The sequence below is a fragment of the Rhinatrema bivittatum genome, chromosome 2, assembly GCF_901001135.1.
Source record: "Rhinatrema bivittatum chromosome 2, aRhiBiv1.1, whole genome shotgun sequence".
Lineage (NCBI taxonomy): Eukaryota > Metazoa > Chordata > Amphibia > Gymnophiona > Rhinatrematidae > Rhinatrema > Rhinatrema bivittatum.
In genome coordinates this window covers 618,627,831-618,647,309 of record NC_042616.1, presented here as the reverse complement: position 1 = coordinate 618,647,309, position 19,479 = coordinate 618,627,831, and the positions used below count along the sequence as shown (strand labels likewise).

Below are 19,479 nucleotides of genomic sequence, written 5' to 3'. Positions count from 1 at the left end.
TACTGGTGGGATTTTTAAAATCTTGGGGTTTGTTGGGTTAAGTCAAACTTAGCCAGACAAACCACTTTAAATATTGAGCCCTTGAATTTAAAAAATAATTTCAAATATGGCTTACCAAAACTGAATTTTCCTCAATTCAGTGCAATTGAAAAACAAGAGTTAAAGAATAATGTGCCTTTAAGGAGTCTAATTTGAATAGGAAAAATCAATGGCCTTGGCTTAGACGTGCAATATTGAGGCCATCAATGATTTTGTTTAGTTTTGGCAGGAAATTATTTATCCCCCCTCTCCTCTAAGCCCCTTCTAAGTTTTGGAATGCCTGGGCTGGGTGGAAGCCTATAAACTTAATTGTTCTTTAGCAGCCTGCAAATTAACACTTGTATATATTAGTTGTTTAATCAAAGATGGAGATGTGAATTTTGATGCATGCAGTGTTGTTCCTTGCCTGGAATGTCATGATCAATGTGGCTTATACATTTTTTAAATAAACAGCAGAGACAGGCCAGGGAGTCAGTGAAAAGACAGGAGAGTGTTGCCAGAAATTAAAAGGGTTTTGTAACCACTTCTGTGAAGACCCACATAGGATAGGGTAACAGAGAATTGTAATAAAAAATTTTAGTTCCTGCTACGCCTTGCTTTCTCTTTGAATTCTGGGATTTCTCCTTTCTTGTCAATTATAATGCTTACAAAAGGGAGATAATAGTCCTGGCACAGTATGTTACTTGTGAGTTGGAGTTAATTGGCAGGTCTGCATATTAAAATTACTGTTGTAAATCCACTATTATTTTCATTTAATAGAGCATGAAGCATGTGAACGGGACATCACAGAACTCTTGTGGCATATCACATATGAAAAAGAACTGCTAGAAACGCGCACATAACCAAGCAATGAAGTTAGAGGAAGTAAATAGAAATCTGCAGGAGGATTTAAACAAGCTGGAAGAAAGAGAGACATCTGCTGGAAGAAAAACAGGTTATTGAGTGTAATTCCATAGTTGCTGTGGAAAAGGCACAATCTAAGGTATGTAGAAACAATAATACAAGGATATATTAATAAACCTTCAGCTAATTGTAATTAAGAACATTATTATTTTTGCAACCTAAACTCATATTTGTTACCAATATGACAGTTTTCAGTATATTTATATATATAGTGTATATAAGAATTATATAGTATACTGACTTAATTATACTGGGGTTATTTAGATTTGTTTATAGAAATTGTGGTGTTCCTCTGTTTGGTTTGAGCTGCTCCTAAAATTCTTTCTGTTCATGTATGCTCTATGGCAGCGGTTCTCAACCGGTGTGTCACGACACCCTAGTGTGTCGCCAAGCACCGGCAGGGGTGTCGCGTGTTTCCCGGACTCTCCCGCTGCTCTTTCTTCCCTGCTGCCGTTGCCGCCGGGCTATCAGCACGTTCAAGCCCAGCGGAACGGCAGCAGTGCAAAAAAAAAAAGCTGTGGCATCCGTGGCTGCCCTTTTCTTCTTCCCGCGCCGGCCCCCCCCCCCCCCCCCTCCATGACCCAGAACAGGAAGTGATACGCGGTGCGTGGGAAGAAGAAAGAGCCTGTGCCGCGTGAAAGTAGCAGCGGCCGCTGCAGCATCGGCCCCCGAGCAATTGAAGCAGCCGGTAATCGGGAAAGGAGAGAGCAGCATGAGCCTCCCGCGGCCGATGGGATTCTTCTTTCTTGGCCTGCGGGGGCTGGAGGAGGCTGCGGCAGCTACCATTTGTGCTCGGGGAGGGGCGGGGAAGAGGAAGTGAGTGAGAGAGAGAAGCAGCCAGCCTGCATGTGATTGAGAGCATGTGTGTGAGTGAGAGAAACTGGTCAGAGAGCTGATGTGTGTGTATATGTGAGAGACAATGAAAGTGCCGCTCAAGGAGATGACTTAAGTGTATGTGAAAGTGTGAGACATTAGTCAGGGAGGTGGACTGATGTGTGTGTGTGAGAGAGAGAAAAAGCATTGAAGTGAGAAATCTGGGTATGTGAGAAAGCATGGGTGTAAGAAGCCTGGTGTTATTTGGGGGGGGGGGGTGAAAGAAAGCATGGGAGTGAGAAGCCTGTGTGTGTGTGTGCATGCATGCCGAGAGAGACTGGTGTGTGTGAATATGAGAGAAAGAATGTGATTCAGAGAATGAGAAGCCTGTGCAGTGGAGAGCGAGCATGGAAATGAGAGAGACTGGTGTGTGTGTGTGTAACAGAGAGAAAGTGATTATGGGAATGAGAAGCCTGTGCATGTGAAGAGAGTGAGCATGGGAGTGAGAAACCTGTGTGTGTGTGTGAGACACAGCATGTGAGGGAGAAGCCCTGCATATCTGAAAGAGAACATGGAGTGGGAAGACTATGTGCGTGTGTGTATGCATGAGCGAGATCAGGTGACTGGTGTGGTGTGTGTGTGTGTGTGTGTGTGAGAAAGAAAGCGATTATGGGAATGAGAAGCCTGTGCATGTGAAGAGAGTGAGCATGGGCGTGAGAAACCTGGGTGTGTGTTGAGACACAGCATGGGAGTGAGAAGCCTGCATATCTGAAAGAGGAGTGGGAAGCCTGTGTGTGTGGGTGTGTATGCATGAGAGAGATCAGGTGCCTGGTGTGTGTGTTGGTGTGTGTGTGTGTGTGAGAGAAAGAAAGTGATTCTGGGAATGAGAAGCCTGTGCATGTGAAGAGAGTGAGCATGGGCGTGAGAAACCTGGGTGTGTGTGAGACACAGCATGGGAGTGAGAAGCCTGCATATCTGAAAGAGGAGTGGGAAGCCTGTGTGTGTGGTGTGTGTGTGTGTATGCATGAGAGAGATCAGGTGCCTGGTGTGTGTTTGGTGTGGTGTGTTGTGTGAGAGGACAGAAAAAGTGATTATGGGAATGAGAAGCCTGTGCATGTGAAGAGAGTGAGCATGGGCGTGAGAAACCTGGGTGTGTGTGAGACACAGCATGGGAGTGAGAAGCCTGTATATCTGAAAGAGGAGTGGGAAGCCTGTTGTGTGTGTGTGTGTGTGTGTGTGTATGCATGAGAAAGATTCAGGTGACTGGTGTGTGTGTGTGTGTGTGTGTGAGAGAGAGAGAGAGAGAAAGTGATTATGGGAATGGAGAACCTGTGCATGTGAAGAGTGAGCATGGGAGTGAGAAACCGGGTGTGTGTGAGACACAGCAATGGGAGCGAGTGAGAAGCCTGTATATCTGAAAGAACATGGGAGTGGGAAGCCTGTGTGTGTGTATGCATGAGAGAGATCAGGTGCCTGGGTGTGTTTGTGTGTGTGTGTGTGTGTGAGAGAAAGAAAGTGATTATGGGAATGAGAAGCCTGTGCATGTGGAGAGAACAAGCATGGGAGTGAGAGACTGGTGAGTGTGTGTGAGACAGAGAAAGTGATTGAGAGTGAGAAGCCCGTATATGTAAGTAGAACACGGGAGTGGGAAGCCTGTGTGTGTGTATGGCATGAGAGAAACTGTTCAGGAAGGTGACTGGTGGGTGTTTCAAAGACTGTTTGGGAGATGATTGGTGTGTGAGAGACAGAAACTGTTCATGGTGGCATGACTGGTATGGTGTGTGTGTGAGAGACATGGGCACTAAGGAAGAGGTCCATGAGTATAGAGCTTAGCCTCTACTGCTGCTTCTGCTGTGTGCTACGGCCTGCATGGAAGAGGAGTAGGAGAGCTGCTAGAGGGGGTAAGTAAAGGTGGCTTTTTAAGTTTATTTTCTTGATTGACTGCCATTTTAATTATTTAATATTATGTGACGTGTCTGCTTTTTTTGAAATATTTTATTAGTGTTTTGGAGAATTTTTAATAGTTTTTAATTGTTGGATGTTATTCTGTTCATAGCTGTTTAGAAACATTATTCTGCTTATTAGTATAGTTTACAATTATTTCTGTTTGGGGATCTATAGCTGCTTGTTAGTTCTGTTTTCCTAATAAGAGGTGTATTGGTGTTTAGGGTCTGATGTATATTTGTAGTGTTGCCTTTTCATAGATAGGGTTGCTCCTGTTTGAATGTATTCCATAATACAGGTGTAACTGTGTGCGGATTAGTTTATGTGCATTATTACAGATCCTGGGAGTATGTTAGGTCGGTTCTGTGTCTGTTACCGAGATGAGATATTTTACTAGCATGTAAGAGTTTTATCAGTCTTATTTGTTGTGTTTTCTCAAGAGGACATGCATTGGTGGTAAACTGCTGTGTTTTTCAGAAGTAGGGCCTATTGAGCCTGGAAGTAGGAGTTTGAGTTTGCTGTTACTGAGATGACACCAGAACCAGAATATCTTTTTTGTAGGGTGAGTGTATGGGGAATGTCTAATTCTTGCTTACATCCATTATTGTGGGTCAGGGGGGTTCCCGTGGATGCAAACTGTACTTTACATCTAGCCCTGTGACGATCATGGGTCAGTGTGTCCGCATGTGAGAACATCTGTCAGTGGTGTCCCGACAGAAAAAAGTTGAGAACCACTGCTCTATGGGATCCATTTCAAGAATATGCTTATCTAACCCACCCCGTGTGCATGTCCTGCCATGGGTGGGGCCACAAAATACTTTATAATCCTCTTAGGGGCTGGAACCACTCAGCGGCTATCTCTTTCACAATCTCTCTACTTCCTGGGCTGGATCCTTTATAGGGGTGGGTGTGTGTGTGGGTGTGTGTTAGGGGGGAGGGGAGATTTCACTTCCAAGGCATAATGGACAGGGGTGACCTTTTTAAACATTCCCTTATAGTGGGTGCAGTGAGTGCAAAAGAAATATTCTAGAGTCACTGAATTAGTGTCCAGAATTAAACGTCTTTACTGTTTCAAACAATGCTGATGAATGGCACAAAACTCAAATGGCAGCACCCAGAATTCTCTTGTTTTCTTTTCTTACACTCTTTCCCTCTATCAGGGCTTTAAAGTGGAGTTCCCAGGTGGGCAGGGTCTCTTTAGGCTGGGTCAAAACCCCCTTCGAGTCTTATAAAAATGGTAAAGTCTACGGCACAGAGAATTCATTTTCTCTCCTCTCCTCTCCCCAGAGTGCTGAAACACCAAATGGGTGTCCCACAGTGATTTTTGGTTTTCCCTTACTTATGGTGGCAGAATCTTCACGATCTCCTTGGTTTATTACACAGCCTCTTTAGTTTTCTTTTTTCCTGTATCCCTGATGGGAGGAAGAAGCTCTCTTTGCTTCAAACAGGATAAAAGTTACAACCAAAACTTCCTCTAGATTTTGAAATCAAAGTCTGTTTTCCCCAGCAGAATTTAATAGACATATGAATTCGTTATAACGAATTAGGCAATTTCAACGAAATGGTAAGAGCTTGGTAGGAGCATCTGACAGGGGCTGACCAATGGCACCGATAGCCCCTGTGACATCATAAGGGTAAGGCTATCGGCAACCATTTTGAATACTGGCAACCGACGGCCCCAGTGCAGGAGATCGCTCCGGACCCCCGCTGGACCCCCAGGGACTTTTGGCAAGCTTGGGGGGGGCCTCATGACCCCCACAAGACTTGCCAAAAGTCCAGCGGGGGTCCGGAGCAACTCCTGTACTCAGGCCGTATTGCCAGTTTTCAAAATGGTGCTGGCGCTACCTTTGCCCTCACTATGTCACAGGGGCCATCGGCCAAGCTGGCCAAAAGTCCCTGGGGGTCCAGCGGGGGTCCGGGAGCGATCTCCTGCACTCAGGCCGTATTTCCAATATTCAAAATGGCGCCGGCGCTACCTTTGCCCTGTCATATGGTAAGGGCAAAGGGCCATCGGCGCCATTTTTATTAACGCAGCCGATGGCCTGAGGGTGGGAGATCGCTCCCCGCGCTCCCGCTGGATCACCAGGTAATTTTAAAAGGTTTTGGGGTGGGTCGGGAGGGTGGGGGATGCTAAGGGGGTCATTTTAAAGGGTCGGGTGGGTTTTTTTTTATCGGGCCATCGGCGCCACTTATATTAATGGCAGCCAAAATGGCGCCGATGGCCCGAGAGCGGGAGATCGCTCCGGGACCCCCCACTGGACCCCCCACTGGACCACCAGGTAATTTAAAATCATTTTGGGGGGTTCGGGAGGGTGGGGGATGTGTTTTAAAGGGTCGGGGTGGGTTTAGGGGTTGTTTTGGTGTACCGGTTTTCCCCGCCCTCCCCCTCCCCTGATTTACGATTTTTCACGATAAATCGGGGGAATTTCTATTGTATCGTGACTCTAACGATTTTTGATGATTTAAAAAATATCTGATGATTTTTTTAAATCGTCAAAAAACGATTCACATCCCTACTAGTTATAGCCGTGGCTCTTTTCTAAGTCAACTTAAATAATAACAGGTAATTGACTTCTCCTCTAAGAACTTATCCAATCCTTTTTTAAACACAGCTATACTAACTGCACTAACCACATCCTCTGGCAACAAATTCCAGAGTTTAATTGTGCGTTTAGTGAAAAATAACTTTCTCCAATTAGTTTTAAATGAGCCACATGCTAACTTCATGGAGTGCCCCCTAGTCTATTATCTGAAAGAGTAAATAACCGATTCATATCTACCCGTTCTAGACCTCTTATGATTTTAAACACCTCTAACATATCCCACCTCAGCTGCATTTTCTCCAAGCTGAAAAGTCCTATCCTCTTTAGTCTTTCCTCATAAGGGAGCTGTTCCATTCCCCTTATCATATTGGTTGCCCTTCTTTGTACCTTCTCCATCGCAATTATATCTTTTTTTGAGATGCAGTGACCAGAATTGTATACAGTATTCAAGGTGCGGTCTCACCATGGAGCGATACAGAGGCATTATGACATTTTCCGTTTTAATCACCATTACCTTTCTAATAATTCCCAACATTCTGTTTGCTTTTTTGACTGCCGCAGCACACTGAACCGACGATTTCAATGTGTTATCCACTATGACACCTAGATCTCTTTCTTGGGTTGTAGCACCTAATATGGAACCCAACATAGTGTAATTATAGCATGGGTTATTTTTCCCTATATGCATCACCTTACACTTATCCACATTAAATTTCATCTGCCATTTCGATGCCCAATTTTCCAGTCTCACAAGGTCTTCCTGCAATTTATCACAATCTGCTTGTGATTTAACTACTCTGAACAATTTTGCATCATCTGCAAATTTGATTACCTCACTCGTCGTATTTCTTTCCAGATCATTTATAAATGTATTGAAAAGTAAGGGTTCCAATACGGATCCCTGAGGCACTCCACTGCCCACTCCCTTCCACTGAGTAAATTGTCCATTTAATCCTACTCTCTGTTTCCTGTCTTTTAACCAGTTTGTAATCCACGAAAGGACATCGCCACCTATCCCATGACTTTTTATTTTAGAAGTTTCTCATGAGGAACTTTGTCAAACGCCTTCTGAAAATCCAAGTACATTACATCTACCGGTTCACCTTTATCCACATGTTTATTAATTCCTTCAAAAAAGTGAAGCAGATTTGTGAGGCAAGACTTGCCTTGGGTAAGCCATGCTGACTTTGTTCCAGTAAACCATGTCTTTCTATATGTATATAGTTTCCCAGATTGCCCCTGGAGCCCTTTTTAAATATTGGGGTTACATTAGCTATCCTCCAGTCTTCAGGTACAATGGATGATTTTAATGATAGATTACAAATTTTTACTACTAGGTCTGAAATTTCATTTTTTAGTTCCTTCAGAACTCTGGGGTGTATACCATCCGGTCCAGGTGATTTACGACTCTTCAGTTTGTCAATCAGGTCTACCACATCTTCTAGGTTCACCGTGATTTGGTTCAGTCCATCTGAATCATTACCCATGAAAACCTTCTCCAGTACGGGTTCCTTCCCAACATCCTCTTCAGTAAACACCGAAGCAAAGAAATAATTTAATCTTTCCACGATGGCCTTATCTTCTCTAAGTGCCCCTTTAACCCCTCGATCATCTAACGGTCCAACTGACTCCCTCACAGGCTTTCTGCTTCAGATATATTTTTAAAAGTTTTTACTGTAAGTTTTTGCCTCTACGGCCAACTTATTTTCAAATTCTCTCTTACAAATTCTGTCTTACATTGAACTTGCCAACGCTTATGTATTATCCTATTTTCTTCTGTTGGATCCTTCTTCCAATTTTTGAATGAAGATCTTTTGGCTAAAAGTAGCTTCTTTCACCCCCCCCCCCCCCCCCTTTTAACTATTCCATTAATCGTTTTGCCTTCCACCCGACGTAGCTACGTTTCTGGTTCGCAACGGAACCTTTCTTCAGGGGACGTGTTCTTCTAAAAAAGTCGGTGTCACCATCGCTGAAATTCAGCTATCCAAAGAGATTTTTTCAGGCGCCATAAAGCGCTCTTGCTTTAGCTCTCTACAAACCTCTCACTAACGATTCAAGCTTTTAAACTAAAGGCACAGATGAGATCACTGCCAATCACAACACACATCGCTGTTACGTCATCACGTATACCACTCAAATTAAAGAACCCCAATCAAGAGCTTCATTCATCCCCTGTGGGGCTTGCGTGTTCAATGTATAAATCCAAAACGCTTCGCGTTTATTCAACAATTCTTCCCGATTCCCACCACGCGGGAAGAATTGTTGAATAAACGCGAAGCGTTTTGGATTTATACATTGAACACGCAAGCCCCACAGGGGATGAATGAAGCTCTTGATTGGGGTTCTTTTATTTGAGTGGTATACGTGATGACGTAACAGCGATGTGTGTTGTGATTGGCAGTGATCTCATCTGTGCCTTTAGTTTAAAAGCTTGAATCGTTAGTGAGAGGTTTGTAGAGAGCTAAAGCAAGAGCGCTTTATGGCGCCTGAAAAAATCTCTTTGGATAGCTGAATTTCAGCGATGGTGACACCGACTTTTTAGAAGAACACGTCCCCTGAAGAAAGGTTCCGTTGCGAACCAGAAACGTAGCTACGTCGGGTGGAATTAACATCATCAGATAAGTCGGGACTTTGAAAAGCTACGTTGAATTGATTTTCACGAAATATAGCAACAACTTGTTTTTAAGGGATTATGATTTCAAGAAATGTTTTGCAGTTTTCACTAGGGTTGCACGGAGTTTAAAAATAATACAACAGGTGGAGGAGGTTTGGTTGATGATTATACATAAACAGTTGACAGACCTTGCGTTGGGCTGAAAAATCTATATATGAAACCCTTCCTCTACTTGTTTAAAAATTGTTGTGCAAATCAGGCATCTTGCAAGTGTTTCACATTGCAGTTGACCTGTTTAAATGGAATTTTCTCATTGGGTAGTTACATCAGGACTCGTTTTTGAGCATTGAATTGTTAATTAATAATTCAGTATTTTTTCAAAAAAATTATAACTTACTGGGGTGTTTTTTATATATTTTGATTGTCATACATCAATTCCCCGGAATAATTTGGTGCTGGTTTGAAATATTTGGTATCTATCATTCACTGCTATACATTCTAATTCTTCCATCTTACTTCTTAGACTTCTGGCATTAGAATACAAACATTTCAAAGTTTGTTTGTTGTATGTATTTTCATTCTGCTTTTTAATTGATAGGGATAAGTTAGAATTTTTTTTAGCTCAGGTGAGTTTTTAGTTACAGGCACTTGGACTACTTTTCTTATTATTGGAACATCACTGTCAGGATGCCCTAATTCTAATGCATCATTAGTATCCTTTGAAGATACCGCTCTCCGAACCATGCGATGCTGAGCGACTGTCGGCTTTCCCCTTTGTTCTAGTTTAAAAGCTGCTCTATCTCCTTTTTAAAGGTTAGCGCCAGCAGTCTGGTTCCACCCTGGTTAAGGTAGAGCCCATCCTTTCGGAAAAGTCTCCCCTTTCCCCAAAAGGTTCCCCAGTTCCTAACAAAACTGAATCCCTCTTACTTGCACCATTGTCTCATCCACGCATTGAGACTCCGGAGCTCTGCCTGCCTCTGGTGACCTGCGTGTGGAACAGGGAGCATTTCAGAGAATGCTACCCTGGAGGTCTGGATTTAAGCTTTCTACCTAAGAGCCTAAATTTGGCTTCCAGAACCTCCCTCCCACATTTTCCTATGTCGTTGGTGCCCATATGTACCACGACAGCCGGCTTCTCCCCAGCCGCCTTTTGGTTAGCTGTCTAAAATCCTATCTCGGTGTCGCGTGAGGTCCGCCACCTTCGCATCAGATAGACATGTTACCAGGTGATCCTCACGCCTACCAATCACCCAGCTGTCTACATTCCTAATAATCGAATCACCAACTATGACAACACAATGTCCAAACATAGTTTATGCAGGTATATAATGTTTGAAAATGGGATTGTTTTCAGCGTGCTTAAAAGTAGGTATGCATTTTTGCAGCCAGGCAAACTATTGAAGATGTATTTAATAGCCAATATATATTCATGTAGAGGTTGATATTCCACACCACTTAGCTGGATACGTTTAAACATATCCTGCTAAATGGCACCATTTCAATATTTGGCTGGCTAAGTGGGGGGAGGTGGTACAGGGCGGAGCTACTTATCTGACTATTTCAGCTGTATAAGTGCCTATATTCCTCCTTAAATGGCTAATGCCTAGATTCATCAAATCGTGATGTTTTTTCACAGGAAAGGATCCCCTATTGTTGGGGGGGGGATGGGGGTTGCCGAGATAGTGGGGACCCTTCCTCAAAAACATCGCAGCTGTATCTTTTCTGTCCTGGCCAAATGCTGCAACACAAAAGATGCGGTGAGCAGCCCTTTAATGCAGGGCTGGTGCAAGGGGATTGGGCGCCCTAAGCACATTCAGCCTTGCGCACCCCCCCGTCGTGCCGCCCCCAGCCCCGCCCAAGGTCGCAGCCCCGACTTCAGGAGCAGGGACCACATGCCGCCACTCCCCCCATCCCCCCAAAAAACCTCACAAAACACCTGGTCCAGCGGGGAGCCCTGGAGCAATCTGCCGCTCCCAGGACGTCGGCTGCCACTAATCAAAATGGTGCCGGTGGCCTTCAGCCCCTATCATGTGACAGGGGCTACCGGTGCTATTGCTTGGCCCCTGTCAAATGGTAGGGGCTAAAGGGCACCTGCGCCTTTTGGTTAGTGGCAGCCGAGGCCCCAGGAGCAGCAGATCGCTCCTGAGCCCTCTGCTGGACCACAAGGGGGGTGTCGGGAGGGTGGCACGATGGGGGGGAGGAGGCATGGGGAGGCGGGGGATGAGCAGAATTTTGAAGGGGCAATTTTTGCCCTTTCAAAATTCTGCTGCCTGAAGTGGCCACGAGCAGAGGCGGCGGTGGCGCGCCCCCCCCCCCCCCCCCGAAATCTCGGCGCTTTAGGCACAGGCCTAACTCGCCTAGTGGTTCTGCTGGCCCTGCTTTAATGCAACAGCATCCACAAGCTCACGGTACCGCCATCATCATAAAGGGACATTGGCAGCCAAAAAACCAAACCGCGACCAAAGAGGGAGGTTGAGTGGGCTTCAGTGTTGACCCATGTTTCAACCTGGGACTGCTGGTTGAGGGGGCCCCAACTGCCCCAAAATTTTAAAATAAATTCCAATAATGTGCGTGGCAGCACTTGCCATCTCCAGCCCCGCCAAAGTGCACGCAGTTCAATATCCCCCTACCCTAACCCTCCTAAAGCATTACCACCACCACCTCCAACTCTCCAGCCCCCCGGTGCATCAACATCACCATCCCCAGCCCCCCTGAAGTATCAATAACCCCACCCTTCACCCCCTGAAGCATTAACACCACCACTCCCAACCTCATCCCTCTCCGAAGTATCAATACCCCCAGCTCCCACCCCATCCCCCTGAAAGCATTAACATCCCCACCCTCTCAAAAAGGTCCAGCACCCTCTCCCCATTGCATCCTCCTCCTCCAGAGCTCACCATACCTTAACCTGCATACAGGTCAGGGATGGATGGACCCTTGCTCCTATCCCGGTCTGCACCATTTCGTAAAAGGGCACTGGTCGGGATGGGTGCAAGCGTGCACCCATCCCTGATGCGGGATCCAGGTTAAAGTAAGGTGGCTGCACATGGGGCAGGGGGAATAGGGGCTGCTGGCCAATATTTTTTGAGGTAAATGCTTCGGAGACCAGGGGGTGAGGGTATTGATGCTTTGGGGCGGGAGTGGAGAATATTGAGCTTTATGCACTCTGAGGGGTGGGAAGCTTAGGCTTGGGGGGCTGCCGCCACCATGCACATTATTGGAAGTTATTTTTTAATTTTGGGGGATTTGAGGCTGCCTCGACCGGGTGCCCTGGGTTGAAAGGGGGTTCAGCACTAACCCCTGCTCAACCTCTCTGCTTGGCCGCAGTTTTTTTTATTTTTATTTTAAGGCTGTTTTAAATGTGCAGTGTCAACCTCGGGACAAGCAGTAGGATCCCGGGCCTCCAGCCTCTCCTCTAACACTTTCCTAGGAGGTGGTGTTATTTTATCGTGGCTGATCATCTTCTTGGTCAACCATGATAAAATATTTGCATCAAATTGCTTATTGATGACCTTCTTTGCATACATTTGCATTAATCATGCATGCAAAATCGCACACAAAGAATGTCATTGTAATAGGGGAGCGTATCTGCACGGGAGGATGAAAAAATATCACATATATTGCACAATATACACAATATAATGTGCGGTTAGCCCTAATAAGAACATAAGAACATGCCATACTGGGTCAGACCAAGGGTCCATCAAGCCCAGCATCCTGTTTTCCAGCACTGGACAATCTAGGCCATAAGAACCTGGCAAGTAACCAAAAACTAAGTCTATTCCATGTTACTGTTGCTAGTAATAGCAGTGGCTATTTTCTAACAGGCCGATTCAGTAAAGTCCGCAGGAGAGCAGCGGACGCCGCATCTCCCGGCGAGCGTGATTCAGTATACAAATTAGGTGGTGTGGTAGAAATAGGGACAAAGGAGGTGCTAGGGACACTAGTGCGTCCATAGCACCTCCTTTTAGCCCGGAGCGGCGGCTGTCAGCGGGTTTGACAGCCACGCTCAATTTTGCCGGCGACTGTTTCTCAAGCCCGCTGGCAACCACAGGCCTCGGAAACCGGACGCTGGCAAAATTGAGCGTTTGGTTTTCGGCCCGACAGCCGCCGGCCCATTTAAAATTTTTTTTTCTTTTTTTTTAAACTTTTTTTTTACACTTCGATACCTCCGACTTAATATCGCCTTGATATTAAGTCGGAGGGTGCCGGCAGAAACTAGCGCCTTCCTTTGGGTAGGCGCTAATTTCTTAAAGTAAAATGTGTGGCTTCGCTGCACATTTTACTTACTGTATCGCGAGGGCATACCTAATAGGGCCATCAACTGAATAATGGGGTAAGGGAAAGCGCGCGTCCAAGGGCAAGTTAACAGTGCGCTCCATTAGAGCGCACTGTACTGTATCGGCCTGTAAGTCAACTTAATTAATAGCAGGTAATGGACTTCTCCTCCAAGAACTTATCCAATCCTTTTTTAATCACAGCTATACTAACTGCACTAACCATTAGAGATGTGAATCGGAACCGGATTCGGTTCCGATTCCAGTTCCGATTCACAAGTGGGTTTTTTCCCATCGGGCCCAATCGCATTTTGTTTATCGGCTGCGCCCCAGCCGATAAACAAAAAACCCACCCCGACCCTTTAAATGTAACCCCTTAGCTTCCCCCACCCTCCCAACACCCCCAAAAACTTTTTACAGGTACCTGGTGGTCCAGTGGGTGTCCCGGGAGCGATCTCCCGCGATCTCCCGCTCCGGGCCATCCTCCGGCTACCGGGCCGTCAGCTGCCACTAATCAAAATGGCGCCGATGGCCTTTGCCCTTACCATGTCACAGGTATCCGTGCCATTGGCCGGATCCTGTCACATGGGTAGGAGCACTGGATTGGCTGGCGCCATCTTGTGCTCCTACCATGTGCAGGGGCTGACCAATGGCACCGGTAGCCCCATGTGACATTGTAAGGGCAAAGGCTATCGGCGCCATTTTTATTACTGGCAGCCAGTGACCCGAGTGCAGGAGATCGCTCCCGGACCCTCGCTGGACTTTTGGCAAGTCTTGTGGGGGTCAGGAGGGTCCCCCAAAACTTGCCAAAAGCCCCTGTTGGTCCAGCGAGGGTCCGGGAGTGAGCTCCTGCACTCGGGCCATCGGCTGCCAGTAATCAAAATGGCGTCGATAGCCTTTGCCTTACTTACTATGTCACAGGGGCTAACCGGTGCCATTGTCAGCCCCCTGTCACATGGTAGGAGCACAGATGGCGCCTGCCTGCCAGTGCTCATACCATGTGACAGGATCCCGGGCAATGGCACGGATACCCTGTCACCAGGTAAGGGCAAAGGGCCATCGGCACCATTTTGATTAGTGGCATCCGATGGCCGGTAGCCGGAGGACGGCCCGGAGTGGGAGATCGCTCCCGGGACCCCCACTGGACCACCGGGTACCTGTAAAAAGGTTTGGAGGGGGTCGAGAGGGTGGGGGAAGCTAAGGGGTTATTTTTAAAGGGTCAGGTGGGTTTAAGGGATTATTTTTATGTGCCGTTTTTCCCGCCATCCCCCAAAACGATAAGGGAACCCCCACGATCAATATTGTGGGGTTTTCCTATCGTTTTGGGGGAGCCCCCAATTTCTGACGATTTTGAAAATATCGATGATATTTTCTATCGTCCAAAGCCCGATTCACATCCCTACTAACCATATCCTCTGGCAACAAATTCCAGAGTTTAATTGTTGGTTGAGTGAAAAAGAACTTTTTCCGAATAGTTTTAAATGTGCCACATGCTAACTTCATGGAGTGGCCCCTAGTCTTTCTATTATCTGAAAGAGTAAATAACCGATTCACATCTACCTGTTCTAGACCTCTCATGATTTTAAGCACCTCTATCATATCCCCCCTCAGCCGTCTCTTCTCCAAGCTGAAAAGTCCTAACCTCTTTAGTCTTTCCTCATAGGGGAGCTGTTCCATTCCCCTTATCATTTTGGTGGCCCTTCTCTGAACCTTCTCCATCACAATTATATCTTTTTTGAGATGCGGCGACCAGAATTGTACACAGTATTCAAGGGGTGGTCTCACCATGGAGCGATACAGAGGCATTATGATATTTTCCATTTTATTCACCATTCCCTTTCTAATAATTTCCAACATTCTGTTTGCTTTTTGACTGCCGCAGCACACTGAACCGATGATTTCAATGTGTTATCCACTATGACGCCTAGATCTCTTTCTTGGGTGGTAGCACCTAATATGGAATCTAACATTGTGTAACTATAGCATGGATCATTTTTCCCTATATGCATCACCTTGCACTTATCCACATTAAATTTCATCTGCTATTTCGATGCCCAATTTTCCAGTCTCACAAGGTCTTCCTGCAATTTATCACAATCTGCTTGTGATTTAACTACTCTGAACAATTTTGTATCATCTGCAAATTTGATTACCTCACTCATCGTATTTCTTTCCAGATCAAAAAAAGGCTCAAGACTTGGCTCTTCACTCTAGCCTACGATTAATTGGATTTAATCCTTCCAATCCTCCCTGTCTCAGTTTTTATTATGTTTTTCACGTCCAAATAACCTCAGATTTAATCACATATTACTAATCATTTTAAGCAACTGTTACATGTTTGACTACCATTTTCATTGATGATTAGTTTATTGATGATTCTGTTATTTAAGATTTCTATATCTTAATGAGTTTTTTTAAATTGAGTAACATCCCAGTTATTCATTTCCTTGTTCTCTGTAAGACTCACTTTCAGTCATTTCAATTGTTCTCTGTAAACCGAAGTGCTTAGTGATTCTGTCTCTAGAACCTCGGTATATAAAAAATGTTAAATAAATAAATAAAAATCATTTATAAATATATTGAAAAGTAAGGGTCCCAATACAGATCCCTGAGGCACTCCACTGTCCACTCCCTTCCACTGAGAAAATTGTCCATTTAATCCTACTCTCTGTTTCCTGTCTTTTAGCCAGTTTGTAATCCACGAAAGGGCATTGCCACCTATCCCATGACGTTTTACTTTTACTAGAAGCCTCTCATGAGGAACTTTGTCAAACGCCTTCTGAAAATCGAAGTACACTAATGTAGCTTGATGAATGATCCAGTAAGTTAGCTGGATAAATTTAGGATCTGCTATTGGAGCAAGTCTAAAGTTAGCCAGATAAACATAACTGGCCATTAGATAGCTGGGTATATTCAGCAGCACGGCCACGCTATTTAGTAGTCTGATCATGTTATCTGATTATGTTTATCCAGTTAACTTGCTCAACTCGATAGTGGCTGAATATGGACCTCATACTTTTTTTTTCTTTTGGCCTTTCATGTTGCTCAGCGATGTAGATTGCATATGTAGTTATAGTTTTTGTGTCAGAGAAATAAAGAAAATAACATTGATATAATAACCCTGCATGATAATAAAATTACTCAAACTGTAAGGCACTGATGATTTTCCTGCCAGGTCACCAACCAGGAACCTTTCAGAACTAACTTCCTTTTCCCCATGGGAACAATTTTACGTCAGAGACTACCAGTAGATCAGACCCAATATCTTTTTTTTTTTTTTTTTTAAGAAAATTGTACTGCCATGAGGGTTACACCTTATCATAAACTTCAAGGAGTAATTTTTTAACATTCTGCATAAGTTAGCTGGCAAATATGTGCTTAAGTTACACCAAATTTCAAAGCAGACTTGTGTGTGTGAGTCCACTTTGAAAATGAATCCCAGCAGAACAATGCACACACAGTTATGCCTACCATTTTGTGCCTTTAATTTTGCCAAGAAAATTTGCACACACACTTTTAAAAATCAAAATGTATGTGCATAATTCCCAACCTCACGAAACTCCATCCTGTGGAGTGTTTCTCCTCTATATGCATAATTTTACCTGTATATTGGAAGCACAGTTTTATAAAAACACATTTCGGTGGGTAAATCACTACTTTACTTTCAAAATGTTACCTCTATTTTTTTTATTCAAGAATTTGAAAATGTTTTTTTCTGAATAAAATAAATAACTGTATGAAACAAGCAAACCCACAAATAAACAAAATTTGCTCATATAAAATTGTTACACATTTTTCTTTTCTTTGTAGGCAAAAGCAATATATGGGTGACTTGCTGCAAGCCTGTCTGGAAATTCAAGAATTTCTTTGATCAGTCGATTGAAGACACCACCATTGAGAAGGCAGAGATGAAAAAGGCATTTTGATGAGACTAAGACGAAGCTAAATATGTTAATGTAAGACTCATTTATAAAAATTCCTTTTTTTCAAAATATTCACTTATTTTAACATAACAATACAGGCTAAAAACTATGGTCTTTTATTTTATATTTGTAAGGTAAAGCAAAACTAAAAAGACAATATTTTGATAAATGCCTATATCACAGTAATTTACTCTTTTCGTATAGTTACTGATTAATTAAATGCAGTTTTTCAGTAAGTTGTATGTGAATAAAGCTTTCCTCTTTTTTTTCTTTTGGACCCAGCATTTTCTCCCTGATCCTTTAGGCTTCAAGCTCAATCAGAACTCAATCAGAATTTAGGATTCAGTCTGGCACTGCTAAACCTTCCTTCACAACTACCTGAGGGCTTTTGCCCTAAATTATTTCCCCCTCGTACTTACTTTAGTCCAGTCGTCGCAATGACAGTCCTCAGCCTGAGACCATAAGGGCTTCTTCTAGAAGCCTGAAATCATGACCCTCAGATCTGACCACCAGGTGTCACCTTTGCTTAATGACTACATCTCCCTACCTCCTCGCCCACAAAAGGGACTATTAATGCAAGCAGTGGAAGACCTGAACTGGGGAATCCAACACAGGTCTCTCTGCATGGAAGTGTACAGGATGCTGGCCTTTAGGGAGTCATTCTTCTGAGCCAGTGTGGCATTTCTTAGTTCTTATGTTGTTGCTTTTTAACATAGTTCATTCTTTTTTTTTTTCAGCCATATTTATTGAAGTAAATGACACCATGAACATGAACATACAATCAAAAACATTTTTGTCCATAATATGTTTAATTTGTGTCTTAACAGAATAAATGCGAGTATAATCACAGCAATACAGCTGTAAAACAAATATTTATATCAAAGAAAAGGAAAAGAAAACATTGTAACTTATGTAAGGATACTTCTCCAATTGGACCCCCATATTCCCTTCTTCGAATACCCCCCTCCTTTCTTCCACACCTACAATTATCATGCCAACCCAATTAGAGAGCATAATGGATTGTATTTATAGTGATCTGAAAGTGGCAGTAAGTTAACATCTTAACATTCTTATAGCCTGGTGTATGTTATCTTAATAGTAACACCTCGGCACATTCCTTTTGAGAAGATATGGTGCCAAACCCTCTTCTTTTATAGATTGAAAATGCTGATCTGGTGGTTGGGGATATATAATCCATTAAACTTGACCAAATAGATAACATATCCATCAAATCTTTTTTGAGAACATCTCTGGCAGTAAGATATTCATGAGTAAATAATTTCATCATCCTTTGAAACCAGGCTTCAATATGTAGGCTATGATTGCTCACCCACCCAGTTAGATTGCCTTCTTTCCAAGCAGACCAGCCTTTCTTATAAAATCCAGTTCACCCTTTTCACCTCCAGGGATTCCCATTTGAAAATAACTAAATAACCACACATTAGGATCCTCAGGGGTGTCAATCTCTATACAACGTTCCATACTTACCACCAGAAACTTTGTATAAGTGGGCAAGACCCAAAAACAATGGTCCGTAGTGCCACCTCCTTAATGCATTTAGGACAGATATTTGAAAAACAGAAATGAGCTTTGAATGCCTGAGCTGGAGAGTAAAATAGTTGTCATAAAATGTATACCGTGTTTCTCTCAGCAGAATATTATCAGTAAGTTCGACTAGACTGAGGAATCATTCTTTAAACTCAGAGTAGCCCAATCAAAAGTCTGACCAACCCTGCCAATGATTGTATATTACTCGGATCTCATCAGTATCAGGAACCCAGTGCAAAGCTTTAGAGAATTGCGCCACCGAGGGCCTGTGTTTTCCCTTCACCGTATACTATATCTATCAGGGACCTGGGAGGCATGGAAATCTTGGAATGAATTGAAAAGTTCCATAATGAAATGTCTTCAATTGCAAATAGGTGTAAAAATCTTTATGGATTAGGATAAAGTGTTCCTGTAGTTTCTGAAAACTAAGGAGAAGGCCAGTTTGGGGTGAGAACATCTAAGATATAGTAATCAGCCCTTTCTCCTTCCATCTGCGAAAGACAGAATCACCCATACCCTGCAGAAATATACCATTGTCCACAATTGATAAGAGGGATGTAAGTCTGTTAGGATGTTGGGTTAGCTTGTGTAATTGCCATATGCTACTCGACAAGAATTGATTACTAGATGTGTTTTTAACACATTTGGGAGCATAGAGTTGTCAATTTGTAATAGGCCATTCAATGAAGGCACCCCAAACCAGCTTAATAACTGCTTTAATGGGGTGTAAAAAATAGTTCCAAAGACCCAGTCCCTAATGTATCCCATCATACATACCAAATTATAAAACTTCAGATTTGGACACCCAAGCCCCCCTGTTTTCCAAGGGTTTCATGAGTATTCTCATGGAAAGCCTCGCTCTTTTCCCATTCCAT

General features: G+C 43.8%; 1 protein-coding gene across 1 annotated transcript in view; it reads left to right on the top strand.

The window, feature by feature from the left end:
* The first annotated feature begins 909 nt into the window (after positions 1-909).
* The window catches only part of LOC115085328, a 271,980-nt gene continuing 253,410 nt past the window's right edge, over positions 910-19,479 (top strand). Inside the window, exons 1-2 of the mRNA XM_029591204.1 lie at positions 910-1,021; positions 16,944-17,089. Coding sequence (XP_029447064.1) covers positions 17,082-17,089 — 8 coding nt within the window. The 5' untranslated portion in view covers positions 910-1,021; positions 16,944-17,081. The remainder of the gene's footprint in view (positions 1,022-16,943; positions 17,090-19,479) is intronic.